Consider the following 17344-nt stretch of genomic DNA (forward strand, 5'->3'; position numbering starts at 1 on the left):
AGCTCGCTGCTCCTTAGCACTGACGGGGAGGCGAAGAGGCTCTCGCCACCACCGCTCCACTCATCAGCCATGAACCTGGCTTCTGGCCGAGCAGCGCTTCCCCTGTGGGAGCACATTGACCACTGGGGGCAGCTCCTGCATTGAATGTCTGTCCCCTGGTGGTCAGAGCACATTATAGCAACCGGTCGTCCCGCTGTTCAGTCGATTTGCATATTAGGCTTTTATTATATAGGACTAGAGGCCCAATGCATGGATTCGTGCACTGGTGGGGTTTCTCGGCCTGGCCTGTGGGTATCAGTGGACCTCCACGTGGCTGCAGCCCTGCCTTACCCGCCAGCTCGTTGGGCTCCAGCCTGCTGTCCATGTCGATCCCACATAGCACGAAGTAGTGTGTGAAGCATCAGGTACCCGGGGGGGAGCCCAAGCTCAGGTTGGGCACCGTGCCGCTCCCACTCATCCTGGCCCCACTGCACCTGCCGCTGCCGCTCAGGTGCAAAGGGGGAGTGTCTGTGGGAGAGGTTCGCATCACTGCAGCTGCGTCCGCCAGTCGTCAGCCTGGCATCTGGTGCCCATCAGTCAGCTGAGCAGTGGGAGCACACTGACCACCAGGGGGCAGCTCCTGCATTGAGCACCTGCCCCCTGGGGGTCAGTGACCATCATAGCTACTGGCCGGTTGTGTGGTTGCTTAGGCTTTCATATTGTAGATTAGATAGAAGGAGAGCAATCTGCTGAATCTCTGATGTGCTTTAAAAAATTCTTTCTGATACATAGAAACCTGTCACCAAAGAAGAGACATAGAGGTATATGTCATATAACAGCATCACTTGAAAAATTCAAATGTATCCAAGCTATCTGAACTCAACAAAATAAAAGAAAAAACTTATATAATTGATTCTCATTTGAGCCTATAGTTGAGAACTAGAGGGGAAACATGGTAGATAAAAACCATGGGCTTTGAAGCAGACAGACATGGGTTTGACTCCCTAGCCTGCCATTTGCAAGCTATGTGACTTTAGATAAGTCATTTTTTCATTTCAAACCTGTAAATATCTATCAGTAAAAACTGGATAAGATCAATACCTACCTGAAAGTATTGTATCAATGAAATGAGATAATGCAAAATTAAAAAAAAAAAGTCTAGCACAATGACTATATCACTCACTAAATGATAAATAGCATGCTAATAATCAAAATTGTGTTGATGATTCTTACTTCTCTAATGAAAATAAGTTGGGAGACACATAGAACTTTTCCCATGAAAGGGTGATTAAAATATCATGCAAGTGTTCAGGAGCTTTTGGCCCAACATTATTTAGAACTCCTGGAATATGCTTTGGAATGTAGGACTAAGTTCACCAGAAATGAAACTAACATGCTCAAAACACTTTTCCAGGTATTCAACATAAGGTTCAGGGAGTGACACCTTTAGGCTCAATGTGGAAATACCTATGAGGTCAAGACTGAGTCCTGGATTTGCTGCAAGAGGACACTAATGACCTAAATGTTTGGACCAACATACACCCTGATCCCCATTCCTGGCCTTAAGTCATTCAGATCGTAACCCAGTCCTCCAAGGGACTCTGATATATGTCTCATGCATGACTTGGCTAACATCCAACCCTGCATCACCTTGCCTTACTTGGTATTTGGGTTGAATATTAAACTCCATCTGCCCATCAGATCACCTCATGGTAACACCCCCAGTCCAAAATGGTGCTCAGACCAAGTGTGCAATTATCTTTGCACACTTCCTACCATGATGGTAGAAAACCTATGGTTATTGAATTTATTGCTGAGGACCATGACCCCTTGAAATGTAAGAAAGAACATTCCATTTATATCATAATTATTCATATCACTGGTAGAGCGCATCATCTTAGACATACTTCCTGTAACAGCTAAAGTAACTAATTTAACTGTTCACAAACTCAGTATGGTGTTTCCAAACTACGTAGGTGGTTCTAAATCATAAGATCCATTTGTGTAACTTTCTTTTTTCCTTTTTTACTGATAGAGTTTATCAGAATTTTTATTGGCTTGACACATACACACACACACACACACACACACACACATACACACGACTTGTATCTTTCGGTTGAAGTGCTTGCCACAATTGTTTGGGTTGAAGTGCCTATCCACTTCTAGCCAGCAGGATATGGAAGCGGATCAAGAAACATATGAGGATAACATAACTTTTAGAGGCACGATAAGGAAGTAGTACCAATGATTTTTGCTTACTTTCATTTAACAAAACTTGTTTCACAATCACTCTAAGCTGTAAAAGAGACCAGCAAGTACAACCTGTATTTACTTGGCCATATGAAGGATTTCTATTGCTAAAGAGTAAGAGAATGAATATTGAAGTTCAATAAATAACATCTAGAACACAGAATATAAAGAATGCTTGATCACAATGTACATATATATCAAAACCTCACTTTAATACTTTAAAGACTTACAATTTTATTTGAAAATTATAGCTCAAAGAAAGTAAAAAAATTAACTCCAAAATAGAGTGCTTGGAATTTATTAGTAAATTTAATAAAGTTTTGTAAAATATAGACACAAATATCAATTGCATTCCCATACCAGCAGTAATTAAGTAGAAATAAAAGTTAAAAAAAAACTGAAGACAATGAAAAAATTTATAAAAATGTATATAAAGGTAATATTTCAATATCATACTTATATTTAGCAGAAACAATAATCATTCAGTAAACATTTAGTAAAACATTAATCACCAGCACTTATAAGTTACCTAAAGCATAAGAGCCTCTCTTCTAAGTGTTTTATACATTTTATTTAATTTTATCTTCACATTAGTAACCTTTGAGGTTGGCGTTACAAATGTCAGCATTGACAGAGGGAGAGAGAGAGGGTAGGGAAGGAACCTGAGGCACATAGACGGAAAATAACTTAAGTCCACACTGTCAAAAAGTAGTGGAACCAGAATTCTACTTCATATTTCATGCTGTTAATCAGTGCTCTATACTATCTACTGGACAGTACTAAGCACTGTTTGGAGCCTTGAGGACATATAGGTAACCAAGTCAGAAACAACCAAAGACCTTGTATGCATATATGCATAACCCATGGACACAGACAATAGGATGGTGAGGGCCTGGAGCAGGGGACCAGAGCAGGCTAGAAGAGGTAAATGAGGGGAAAGGGGGACATATGTAATACTTTCAACAATAAAGATTAAAAAAGGAAAAAGAAAGAACCCCAGCCTTCAAAGAACTAATATTAGAAATATAAATTTAAAAATAATTTTAGTGATAAAATCTGTGAAAAAATTTACAAAACTATGGGTAGAGTATTGAAAATGTTATCCACACTTATTTTTAAAACTAGAGACCTGGTGCATGAACTTGTGCACAGGTGGGGTCCCTCAGCCTGGCCAGTGATCAGGGCCAATCGGTGCTGGCCCCGCCAGGGGGAGGGGCCACGGGAGGTTGGCTGTGGGAGGGCACTGACCACCAGGGACAGCTCCTGCATTAAGCATCAGCTTCCTGGTGGTCAGTGAGCGTCATAGCGACTGGTCAACCAATCATTCTGGTCATCCTAGTCATTCAGTCATAATGGTCACTTAGGCTTTTATATATATTGATATTTTTGTGTTATCTTAGTTCTTATTTTTATAATATGATTAACTAATTCATCATGTCATCCAAAATATTCCTTTTTCAGACACAAGTATACCAAATCATATATGAAAAATACATTCACTCAGTTCAGTATTTCAGTTCCATAGATAAGTTATCCAATGTTTCTACTGATTTAAATGAAATTAGAAATAATGTGTTCAAGTGAAAAAGAGGGCATAAATCTAAAAATCAGGAGTAAGAGTTATAGTTCTGACTTTCACTGGGTTCATTAGAACAGGTTTTTTTTAGGGATGCACATAAACTACTACACGAGGGATCTGAAAACTCTTCTCTGAAGGGCTAATAAATATCTTAGGCTCAGTGGCCATATGGTCTCTAACAAGACTCCTCTACCATTGTAGAGCGAAAGCAATCATAGACAATTATGTGAAAAGTGAGCCTGGCCACTTTCCAATAAAAATGAATTTGTGGACACTGAAAACGAAACTTCTTATAATTTTTATGTGTCACAAAGTATTCTCCTTCTTTTGACTATTTTCAACCGTTCAAAAATGCGCAACCATTTTTAGCGTGTAGGCTTGACAAAAATAGGAGCCTGAAGCGGATCACCCCTCTACTGGATGATCACAGAGGTAACCCCTAGAGGCCCAATCTGTCACAGGCCGTCAGCAGTCTTTCACTGGGCTGCTGCCTCTGCCTCCAGTAACGGGACATGAGAAAAACTGCGCTTGAAGAATTCATGTGTTAGTCCTCAGACTAAGGGGTGTGTAAGGGTCACCTGGAAGCATATTAAAATTCAGATTCATTAAGTGGATTCCATACTTTTAACAAGTACTGTCGGTGATTTTGATGAAAGTGACTTTGAACAGCTAATAAGAACCTTGACATAAATAAGACATAAATATAGAGCATATAACCCATAAACAGGAGATTACAAAGCAGTGAGATAAGGATCACAAGAGAAATAAGAAGGAGAAAAAGAATACATCATTTTCTCAGAACAGTAAAGAGTAGTTAGGAGTTAGTGTGGACAAGTGGGTGAAAGTTTCAAGTATAAAACCTTCATTCTATATAGAATACTTATTTGGGTGCTGTGAATATATTCTGCCCTGGCTGAGAAAAGAAGTTTGAGGGCAAGAAATGAAATGAGCAGACACACAGCGGACCAGAGCTGTGATCTCCAGCCAGGGAGATTTTATTTCTCAGGAGTGGTTCTCCCATTTGCTAGCTCTGTGACTACAGGGCTATTTCCTGCCATCCTCTCTGCCTCAATTAGCTCCATTCTAATAATAGAACTTATCTTGTGAGGTTGTTGTGAGATTTAAATGAGTTTTTACATGCCAAATACTTAAAACTGTGCTTAGCAGAGAGTAAATATTACTGTTATTGATGTTGATGCTGATGTTTTTAGCCATGATACTGTCCGACTCATTTTAAAGATGACTGAACTGGCATGTAAGAGGTGGAATGTGTGTTCTACATTGGGACTGATGACGTGGAAATTTGTTGGGGACAGGAAGAGATTTATCATTCATTCATTTTCTGTAAGCTTCATTTTCTTTACCCATAAAAATAAAGTATGAAGATCACATAAGTTCTGTTCCCTTTACAAGCTGACATTTTTTTAATATGTTCACATTTAAAAATCACATAAAAATAAAATTGAAATGCACCCAAAAGAATACAACATATGATTAATTCCATTAATGCCCAAGCAAATGGATTACTTTTAAAGGAATTGTTCAGAATAATGGGTTTACTGTGCTTTTGTTATTTCTAAGGAACGCACTAAATGGGTAAATTCTTTTTCTTGCCCTGGCTTGCTGTTTTATATGCAAAAATGACTAATGGATATTGTTTCCGCCTTCTGTATTTTCTCAAGTACAATTCAAGCACTTTGAAATCCTTTTCCCCCCGCCTTAAGACTCTTTCCCCTTAGCATGCAGAGCAAAAGAGAATTGTTCTAAGACACAGCCTATAATTTTGTCACTTCAGCTCTGACTGGGAAAAAAACACACAAAAAAACTAAAGTGTGTACTTATAGTGTTAGCCATGCCTGGCTGAGGAGGTTAAATCTCATGGTGCTGAAAGGGGAATATATTCCATCTTCAAAGAGATTAATTTTATTTATTATTTTATATGCTTGCCCATCTCTTTTTATAAGTGATATTGAGATATAATTGATATACACCATTGCACATATGTAATATGCACTTTTTTTTTTTGTAGTTTGGACATGTGCATACACTCATTATAACATTACCACAATCAAAGTACTAAACGTATCCTTCACCTCAAAAAAATGTTGTGTTCTTTTGTTGATTTGTTCTTATTATTTTTTGTTAACTGTAGGCACTACCAGTATGTTGTATAGGAGATCCCTCGAACTCATTCATCTCACATAACTGAAATGATATAAATTGAGCAAGAACTCTTGATTTCCCCATCACCTCAACCCCCCCCCCCCCCCCCCAATGCACCAAATTTCTTGTCTGATCTCAGAGGCTAAGCAGGGTAGGGCATGGTTAATACTCAGATAAGAGAGATTAAATTAAATGTGACTTTTTTAAAAAGTACAATATTTATTGATAGAAATGTAGCATGTTTGAATTTTGAAAGCGGAACTTTCATTCTAAAATATCCAAAAATTCCTGACAGTGGATAAATCTCACTTGAATAAGCAGATGACAGAGACATGATTAGTATTACATAAGTTCACCTTATTAATCTCATAATCAGCATTTTCTCAAAGCATTTTAATACTTCCTTATACAAAGCAATGAAAGTAGAAACTTTTATTCCTGTCTTAAGATATTTCATAAAAAATAAACATTTATTGAAACTTTGAAAAAGGGACTCATTCACAGAGCTACTCTGAACTGATTATTTCTGGACCCAAAAAACAGCAAGAATAAGGAGTCCAAGTTATTCCAACTCTCTTCTTGGAATAACTTGGACTCCTTATTCTTGCTGTTTTTTTGTTGTTTGTTTGTTTGTTTGTTTGTTTGTTTTGAGGGGGCGAGATAATTACTGCGGTCAGCTGTTCTGCCCTTAGGTGAAGGCCAAGTCAAGTTAGAGGGTTAGAGGCCTGGGGGAGTGACAGTGGGGAACATCATGAAGGCAGCCTCTATTCTATGCCAAGATGCCATTTATAATAATCCATACCTTTAGTAAGTCCTATTTTTTCCCACTGAGAGACATGTTACAAGATAAACAGAAGCATAATAAAAATTTTAAGAGTTTATTTGAACTCTTGAGTTGAACCGGAAGTGGTCCTCACCACCACTCCAGGATAGGAGTCGGAAAAGACTTTTACAGGTCCCCCCCCCACCCCGATTCCAGAGTAGAGCATTCCTAGTGAAGCATCCCTAAGCCTTGATGGCATAAAGCAAAGAATATCCCCTGCTTTCCAAAGTGCGCCTTATTTCTCAATTTTTATAGTTACCCAATTAATATATAAGTACACAAATCCAAACTATTGTGGCTAGAGAGTTACTTAAATGGAAATTGTAAATCCCTTCTGTTCTTCTAGTTGCTTTTTTTTTGTTTTTGTTTTTATATTGCAACCTCAGTGTAATCTAAGCATGGAATTCAGCTTAATTAAAATAACTATGTGTGCAGAAGCAAATTATGTGTTGGTGTGGTGAGACTTCTGTGAGTCTCGCTCTTGAAATTGTTAATTGAGATTGGGGTAAAAATAGATGAAAATAATCTTTGTTAATTAAATGCAGGCACTGTCTGGAAGTCGTTGTTAAGTAGGTAAAGGCAAATATGAACTTGAAGACCTCAGAATGCAGATCCCTGGAGCATTAACATGAGGCATAGATATGATTTATTTTTAAAAGTAGCTAGGAAATTTTCAAGGTAAATTGAAATGCCTGTGACACATAGATTGATCATTTAAAATGATAAGTAATGTAAACAGTATGATTTTAATTCCTAGGTATCATGGGAGACATCTTCTAACTGTATCCAAATTATTTTGCCAAATCGGGGCAAGTAAATTCCCCTGCTATCAGCCCACAGAATAGTAGCAGGACTAGATAAATATTTGGATTGTGTATCCTGTGAATTTTTTTTAATGTTTTTTAAATAGCATTATAGAGTAATGCTTATAAACATAAATTTTGAAGGTATCAGACCTGGTTTGGAGATCTGCCTATGTAGTTTCTTTTTCTTATGACCTCAAGTATATTGCTTATTTGCTCTATGCTATTTTCTTCCTTTGTAAAATAAAAACAATAATATCCAATTTATAAGGTTATTGGGAGGATTAAATGAAATATTACATTCAAACTGCTTTGCATGTATGTGGCACATCATAGATGTTCAAGATATAGCAGCTATTCTTATTGCTAGTAGTTCTTAATTACAAATTTATTTTCAAAACTCCTATCTCTTATTTTTCTTTTTTCCTTAACTTCAGAAAATGTCATGTACATTAATATTTCCAAAAATGAAGAAGAGGGGGTTAGGGGGAGTAAAAACTAAATTAATTTACATTTATTTTCTTTCCTACTTTAAGAATTATGTTAACAGAAATAAATTCCTAGACACCCTTGGAATTCCATTTTTCCATCTGTTGTCAATCAACTCTAAATCTAATGTGTATAAACACAGCATGTAGTTCAATGCACCTGAAACACATTAACTAGACTGCAATATACTTGTAAGGATTTTAAGACATGATGAAATTGCCTACTACTTTATATTTCCATCCTATCTCTTTCTGACTTTCATTAAGCTGCTTTGCCATGATCCTACAAGGCTATGTTCTTTTCTTTCTTAATTTCCCCCAATCAATTCTTCTATGTTGAGGACTCTCTTTTAACCTTGAATCATGTAATATAAACTTTGGGAAATACTTTAAGTTTATATAGTCTTCTATGTGGATGACTAATTTTTTTCTCCATGCATAAATACTTGATTACTTTTTCATTCAATTTATCCAATTCCCTACAGTTCTTTTTCAGTCATACGGTTTGCTGTCATTCAATACTTCATAACATTTCTAGAGTGCCTTCTATTTGTCAGCCATTACTCTAAGAACTGGGAATAAATAATCAGATATAGCTTCTGGTCTCAAGGCACTCAGTGCCAAGATGGGCAGTCAGAAAACTAACAGCCAACTGTGATAAGAGTGACGTTTGGATGACATGAGTCACTGGAGAATACTAAGGGATTACATAACTTAAATCCCTGGAAGGTAGAATGGTCTCAGAACCCATTCCAAAGTGAGTGTCATATAAGCTAAGAACTAAAAGATGACTAAAAGGCAGTTAAAAAGAGGAAGAGTATGTAGAGAAAACCTCAGTCTACCTCCTATATTTCTCCTTTACTCTCGCACTACTACCACATCCACAATACTTCTGATACCAGGTACATGGGAGTTTGTCCTCCACCAAGCAATTCTATTGAGGCAACTACTATTGAACTCAATTCTCACACTCTTCACTTGGAGATAGTGTCAGATCTCACAGGGCTCAGTCCCATAACATTACTCCCATCACATTTTAGATGCCAATGGCAAGTGCAAATTATCACCTGTGCCTCTGACTAATTGGCTTTAAATCAGAGGTTCTTTCAACCTCCTTGGGTTTGATGAATATGTTAGAGCAGCTCACAGAACTCAGGAAAACAGCTTCAACTTATGTTTACACATTATTAAAGGGTATGCTAAAGGATACAGATGAACAACCAGATGAAGATATCTGGAAGCATCCTGAGTGCAAGAGCTTCTGTCCCTGTGAAATTGGGGTGCATCACCCTCCCAGTACATGGATTCATCACCAATCTGAAAGTTCCCTGACACCTGCACTTCAGGGATTTTTAAGGAGGCGTCATTATATAGGCATGATCAAACAACTCCATTTCCAGTCCCTCTCCCCTCTCTGGAGAATGGGAGATGGGACTGAAAATGCCAAGCTTCCAATCATAGCTTAGGTCTTCTGGTGACCAGCCTCCATCCAGAAGTACATCCAGAGTCACCTCAGTAGAACAAAAGATGCTCCGACTGCTCTTATCACAGAGGAATTTACAAGGGTTTTAGGAATTTTATGCCAGGTATTAAAGACAGAGACATATATATTTATACTAGAGGCCCGGTGCATGAAATTCTTGCATGGGGGTGTGTGTCCCTCGGCCCAGCCTGCACCCTCTCCAATCTGGGACCCCTCGAGGGATGTCCGACTGCCCGTTTTGGCCCGATCCCGGTAGGTTCGGGCCTAAATGGGCAGTCGGACATCCCTCTCACAATCCAGGACTGCTGGCTCCCAACTGCTCGCCTGCATGCCTTCCTGATTGCCCCTAACTGCTTCTTCCTGCCAGCCTGATCACCCCCTAACCACTCCCCTGTCAGCCTGATTGATGCCTAACTGCTCTTCTGCCAGCCTGTTTGCCCCTAACTGCCCTCCCCTGCAGGCCTGGTCACCCCTAACTGCCCTGCCCTGTAGGCCTGGTCACCCCTAACTGCCCTCCCCTGCAGGCCTGGTCCCCCCCAACTGCTCTCACCTGCAGGCCTGGGTCCCCCCAACTGCCCTTCCCTGCAGGCCCAGTCGCCCCCAACTTCCCTCCTCTGCCAGCCTGGTCACCCCCAACTGCCCTCCCTTGTAGGCCTGGTCCCTCCCAACTGCCCTTCCCTGCTGGCCATCTTGTGGTGGCCATCTTGTGTCCACATGGGGGCATCCATCTTTGACCACATGGGGGCAGCCATCTTGTGTGTTGGAGTGATGGTCAATTTGCATATTACTCTTTTATTAGATAGGATGGAGGCCTGGTGCCTGAGTGGGGGCCAGCTGGTTTGCCCTGAAGGGTGTCCCGGATCAGGGTGGGGGTTCCCTTGGGATATGGGGTGGCCTGGGTCAGGGGCCTGTGGTGGTTTGCAGGCAGGCCATGCCCCCCAGCAACCCAAGCAGAGGCCCTGGTATCTGGGATTTATTTATCTTCTATAATTGAAACTTTGTAGCCTTGAATGGAGGCCTAGGCCGGCCAGGGTATGCAGAAAGCTTGGCTTCCTCCATTACTGGGGAAACCCAAGCCTCCTGTTTGCTCCGTGGCCACAGCCACCTTGGTTGGGTTAATTTGCATACTCGCTCCTGATTGGCTGGTGGGCGTGGCTGGTGGGTGTAGTAGAGGTATGGTCAATTTGCATGTTACTCTTTTATTTTTATATACATATTTTTTTTCTATCATCTCACAAAGGATAATCCAAGTGAATAAAAACTCAGTCAAGATGGCATTTTCTATGTGTGTGAAAGCAATACCTTCAATAAGCCAGAACACAAAGTGTGGATAGGAAGATAAAGTTGAAGAGGTGAATGGAGGTCTTTGTTATTATGTAATAAAGTCTTAATGTACACCAAAGTTGCCTAAGTACTTTACAGTACAAACATTAAAAGGTATTATTATTCCTCATTTTATAGCAGAGGAGCATGAACTTGAGTTTAAGTAATGTGTACAAGGTCATATAGCCAGTTACACCTAAAGAGGCCAGGACTCAATCAAGGCCTTTCAAGATTATTTAAGGATAAATAAACTACATGCACATTATTACTTGTCTCAAAGTCTGCTTTGAAGAAATCTCAAACTTCGTTAGAAAGCATAGTGCAGGTAAACAGTTGTTTTAAAGATGCAAATTTCTATAATGTGTTTAGCACAATCTCAAGCACATTTTAAGAGCTTAACAACTTATTGCTATTTTGTTATCTTACTGCATTTTTTCTTTTTCTTTTCTTTTCTTTTTTTGTTGTTGTTTTGTTTTGTTTTGCTAGAATGCAATCTCATTGCTTGATCTGCCTTTTTCCCAGTGGTGTCTGATACTTAGAACAGTGATTAATGAGTATTTGTTGAATAAAGGGATTAATACATCTTAAACTCTTGAGAAATTTCAAAATTCAGGAATATAAATTGTATTTTCTCCAAAATCACTTTATTTAAAGAATCACACGTTTCTGTATATTTCCTTAATAACCTCAAGTTCTAAAGCATCAGTTTTCACTGGTGTTTAGTTTCCTTTTGAATAGGACATTTTACATCATTTGAAGAACTCACTGAAACATTTGCATGAATCTCAAACTCTGTTTTCAATAAGGATTTACATCTTCCCCACCCTCTCTGCCTGGAGAGCTCTTCTCTATGATATCCACATTGCTGTCTTTGTCCCATGTCCTCAGGTCTACACCCAGAAAGCACCCAATTCCTAGTGAAGCTGCACCTTACAGCACCTCTCCCATGCTTTCATTTACAGTTTGCAATTATCACCATTTAAAAATGTATGCTACTTATTTTTGTTTATAGTTTCTCTCCTCTGACAAGAATTAAAGTTTTGTTAAGGCAAGAATTTCTTCTTTCCTCTTGGTTTGTTTTTCCCCAATGCCCGGGCTCAATGAAAATTTGTGAAGTGAATGAATCACTCCAGGTTGGCAGGGAAAAAAGTTGTTCAAAGACAAGGGGATAGGAGAGCATCTGTTGGAAGACATGGTAGAATCCCAGAGGGAGTTTGGTAGAAACAAGGAATGAGAGCTAGGGAGTTTTTCAGACTTGAAAAACCACCAAAAGTCCATTGTATTGGGGTCAGAGCTTCTCAAGCAGAATTCCAGAAAGATAGAAGCATGCAGAGGCCAGAGCTTTAGTTGAACTGCTTTCGTTTTTTTAGTCTCCTGTCCTAATTCCATCTTCCTCCAGATACTTTTTGCACAGAAATAGTGAACCTGTAGTACTAGGAACACATAGAGCTCTTATATAAGAAAAAGTTTCGCCAAAACCGGTTTGGCTCAGTGGACAGAGCATCAGCCTGCGGACTGAGGGGTCCCAGGTTGGATTCCGGTCAAGGGCATGTAACTTGGTTGCGGGCACATCCCCAGTGGGAGGTGTGCAGGAGGCAGCTGATCGATGTTTCTCTCTCATCGATGTTTCTGACTATCTATCCCTCTTCCTTCCTCTCTGTAAAAAATCAATAAAATATATTTAAAAAATAAAAATAAAAAAAAATAAAAAGTTTCTCCCATTGTGCCTGGTAATTATTAGTAATCTTTATTAGTAATTTTATTAGTAATTTTACAAAATCTCCTCTTAGCAATTCCATATGCTGTGTTGCCTTCCATGTTCCCTGCTATATTTGCAGGACACTATTATTATTATTATTATTATTATTATTATTATTATTATTTTAGTCCTCATCCAAGGATATTTTTTCCATTGATATTTTTAGAAAGAGTAGAGAGGAGGGAGGTGGATGTGGAGGAGAGAGAGAAAAAGAAAGAGAGAGAGAGAGAGAGAGAGAGAGAGAGAGAGAGAGAGAGAGGAACATCGATTTGAGAGAGATACATCAATTGGTGGCCTTCGGAACTCACCCTGGTCTGGGGTAGGGGATCAAGCTTGCAACAAAGGTACATAGCAAGGACACTTTTAGTTGCAAGTGACAGAAAACTATCCAAACTAGTTTGAACACAAAGGGGAAATTTTTGGCTTTTATTGCTGAAATGCCAGAGGTACAGACAAATATAGTCAATACTATTGTAATAACAATGTATGGTGCCAGGTGGGTACTGGAAATATCAGGGGGAACACTTTATAAAGCATACGATTATCTAACCACTACACTGGATGCATGCCTGAAACTAATACAAAATAATATCGAATGTAAACTGTAATTGAAAAATAAAATTTAAAAAGAAGTCAGGAGAAACCACAGATGATTTAAAAAAAAATGGCAAAAGAAGTAAAAAAAAAAAAAAAAAGAAAAAAGCTAGAATCAGGAACAGAGAAATTCATCAGGACTCCATCTCAGCCCCCTGCTTTCTCCACAAGGCAGAACTACAATAATGGCAAACAGCACCCTATCATCTCCTACCAGCTTCTCTTCCATAGCAGAGAGAATCTCCCCCCATACCTCTGCCAGAAGCATCTCAAGGAACATGCTAATTGCCCTGACTTGGATCATGTGCCCAGCTATTTGCCATCAGCTCTGACCCCTTGAGTGACAGTCCCTCTAGGATTAGAGTTGAAAGGGAAATCCGGAAATTCTCCAATGAAAACGTGAGATGTTGTTACCAAAAGGAATGTGAAGGGATGGTGGGCATTTAGAAACAAATGTCAATGAACACTTGACAAGTAAGTCATGGTTGATAAGCTAAAATGATTGTGGAAATGTCTCCTGACTCCATTTCCATGGGCCTTCAGGGGACTGAAAATGCATGCACAACTTGCCTATATAAGAATGATATGTGCAGGGCTAATTCATTTTGGTTTTCCTTTTATTTAATCCATTTCTACACTAACTAACACAAAAGGATGTCTCTGAAGGAGTTCTCAAACACTTTACATCTTTATCTTTTGTTATTTCCAGATGAGTTAGTTTTACACTCATTGTTTTTCCATATTCATTCATTATGTAACTGAACACATTTTTATTGAATACTATGCACATAATAATATGATTGCTGCTTCATATGAAAATGTTTCCAATAAGACATTCCTTTGAAAATTATTTTCTCATGAGATATTATTAGTTCTTCTGTTAGCTAAATAAACAAGCAAAGTGAGTAAATAGGGAATAAAATATTATATTTTAATGAGTGAAACACCCACAAAAATAAGCAGGGAGATTGTAATAAGTGTTTGACATCAAGGTGTGTTTTCTCTGAGGGATGGTGTGTCAGCTGAGTTGGGAAGGCTGGGATTGTACGGGCTGGTCTGAGCTGGGGAAGGATGGATGTTCAGGCAGGAAGATCATGTTTCTCAGTTCTGGGTAAGGAAGAGTCTGGTACATTTAAGGGACAGAAAGGAGGTAATTGTGGCCAAAGGGATCATGTAGGAAGTTAGAGACCTTGTTAAGTAGTTTCAATGCAGATTCAATAAGTTGGGAAGACATTGAGGTTCTTTAGAAAGCTGAGAAATGACACAATATTAATGTAAATTTAAAAGAAGAAACTGGCTGCTTTGTGAAAGATAGATTGTAGATGAGCAAGAATGGGAGCAAGGGGGCTAATCATTCAGTGATTGCAGTACTTCAAGAAACGGCATTTACATCGTTGTTCTTCATGGTGTGGTGATGTGCCCCTAGAAAATGACATGCCATATGTTCAAGTGCTGGAGCACATGTGCAAGTTCACTTGGTCTTGTGAACACATCACGGTCCATCTGGGCACTGAAGCAGTGGCAGGTAGCAGTGCAAACACCCAACTAATTTATGTCTTTTGTTTACTTGATGATTATTGGGTGATAATTTTCTTTAATTAACTACTATATTTGGACTAGCTGTGCTAAGACAATGGTCATTAAAATAAGACAGTGAGACCAATTTAATTCTAAGTACTTATGATAGTGCTACAAGTATTTAAGTCCAGCTTATGTGTTTGTTAGCTTTTAAATTGCAGATACATTATTTCTTAGGGTAAATGTGCTAAAAATTGGCCTTCAGCTTTCAATCTTTTTATTTGTCTTTTTTGTATGCTTTAAAAATATAGACCAATGCAAATTTTATCATATTTCATAAATTAATTTTGAAGGTAATTTCTGATTTAACAACACATGGATCATACTTTTAATTAGGTACATTTCCAACCTGATAGATACATTTTCCAAGTAGAAAATTTTTAAAGAAAATTTTCACATTCCTATAAATATTACAAATGTTATTCAAAATGCTGATCAATTTTTGAAAATATTTTTGAAATAATGAGTAAAACAATGTTTATTTTCTGATTGTTTGTGTTCATTAGCTCTTAATCACATTCAAGTAAATTCAAATTTTTTATACTTTATGTTCTACTTTAGATTTTAAAAGCTTGTCTTTTTATTTTACAGATTGTTGCCTTGCGTGAACAAAATGTTCATATACAAAGGAAAATGGCATCAAGTGAGGGATCCACGGAGTCAGAACATCTTGAAGGGATGGAACCTGGCCAGAAAGTTCATGAAAAGGTATGACCCATAATAACATGCTCCTATATGGAAATGCTTACTTGCTATACATCATTTGACAGGAATATAAAATCCATGTAATAATTATTATATTTTGATTTGTTTGTCAAAAGTTCATGATGATTCCTTTTCATTTATTGTTCTCAATTTGATTCTCTTAAAAATATGTATGTGTTTATGCCCTGGCAGTGTAGCTCACTTGGTTGGAGCATCGTCCAGTATACCAAAAGGTGGTTGGTTCAATTCCTGGTCAAGGCACATACCCAGGTTTCAGCTTCAGTCCTGTATGGGGGAGTGTACAGGAGGCAACTTATCAATGGATTGGTATTTCTCTCTCACATCAATGTTTCTCCCTCTCTCTCCTTTGTCTCTCTAAAAGACAATAAACATATCCTTGAATGAGGATTTTTCAAAAATATGTGTATTTATGCGTATACATATATGAATTTCTCATTACTTACTATTAATTTGATTCTCTTAAAAATAATTCAATCCTATCTAATAAAAGAGTAATGTGCAAATTGACCGTACCTCCGCTACACCCACCAGCCACGCCCACCAGCCAATCAGGAGCAAGTATGCAAGTTAACCCAACCAAGATGGCTACGGCCACAGAGAGAGCAGGAGGCTTGGGTTTCCCTAGCAATGGAGGAAGCCAAGCTTCCCACCTGCCCTGGCCGGCTGAGGCCTGCACTCAAGGCTACAAAGTTTCAATTATAGAAGATAAATAAATCCCAACAATAATGGCAGCAGCCACAGAGCTGGAGAGAGCAGGAGGCTTGAGTTGCTCCCGGTGATGGAGGAAGCCAAGCTTCAGCAGCCCTGGCCTGCCTTGGCCTCTGCTCAAAGCTACAAAGTTTCAATTATAGAAGATAAATAAATCCCAACAAAAATGGATGCCACCACAGAGCAACCAGAAGGCTTGGCTCCGCTCAAGGCTACAAAGTTTCAAATATAGAAGATGAATAAATCCTAGATACCAGGGCCTCCGCTTGGCATGGCCAGCCTGCAAACCATCACAGGCCCCTCACCCAGGCTGCCCCATGCCCCAAGGAAACCCCCACCCTGATCCGGGACACCCTTCAGGGCAAACCAGCTGACCCCCACCTGTGCACCAGGACTCTATCCTATCTAATAAAAGAGTAATATGCAAATTGACCATCACTCCAACACACAAGATGGCTGCGCCCATGTGGTCAAAGATGACTGTCCCATGTGGACACAGATGGCCAGCAGAGGAGGGCAGTTGGGAGGGTCCAGGCCTGCAAGGGAGGGCAGTTGGGGGCAATCAAGCCTGCAGGGTAGGGCAGTTAGGGGTGACCAGGCCGGTAGAGGAGGAAGTTGGGGGCGACCGGGCCTGCAGGGAAGGGCAGTTGGGGGGGGACCCAGGCCTGCAGGGGAGAGCAGTTAGGGTCAAACAGGCTGGCAGGGAGCAGTTAGGTATCAATCAGGCTGGCAGGGGACTGGTTAGGGGGTGATCAGGCTGGCAGGCAGAAGCAGTTAGGGGCAATCAGGAAGTCAGGCAGGTGAGCAGTTGGGAGCCAGCAGTCCTGGATTGTGAGAAGGATGTCCAACTGCCCGTTTAGGCCCAATTCAGGTAGGATCAGGCCTAAACGGGCAGTCGGACATCCCTCGAGGGGTCCCAGATTGGGGAGGGTGCAGGCTGGTCTGAGGGACACATACCCCCGTGCACAAATTTCGTGCACTGGGCTTCTAGTTATATATAACAAGAGGCCCAGTGCACGAAATTCATGCACTCAGGCAGGGGGTGGGTTCCTTCAGCCTGGCCTGAGCCTTCACACAGTCTGCTG

General features: G+C 39.7%; 1 protein-coding gene across 24 annotated transcripts in view; it reads left to right on the forward strand.

The window, feature by feature from the left end:
- The window catches only part of PPFIA2 (PTPRF interacting protein alpha 2), a 492483-nt gene that overhangs the window by 343267 nt on the left and 131872 nt on the right, over positions 1–17344 (forward strand). For 23 of the 24 annotated variants that reach the window (XM_080661577.1, XM_080661567.1, XM_080661586.1 and 20 more), the window contains one exon: positions 15417–15533. In XM_080661577.1, the coding sequence (XP_080517703.1) occupies positions 15417–15533 (117 nt within the window). Of the gene's footprint in view, positions 1–10808; positions 10924–15416; positions 15534–17344 lie in introns of those variants that run through there. The other variant, XM_080661581.1, reaches the window with a different exon arrangement.

Source organism: Plecotus auritus (genome assembly GCF_963455305.1).
Source record: "Plecotus auritus genome assembly, chromosome: 3".
NCBI classification, from domain to species: domain Eukaryota; kingdom Metazoa; phylum Chordata; class Mammalia; order Chiroptera; family Vespertilionidae; genus Plecotus; species Plecotus auritus.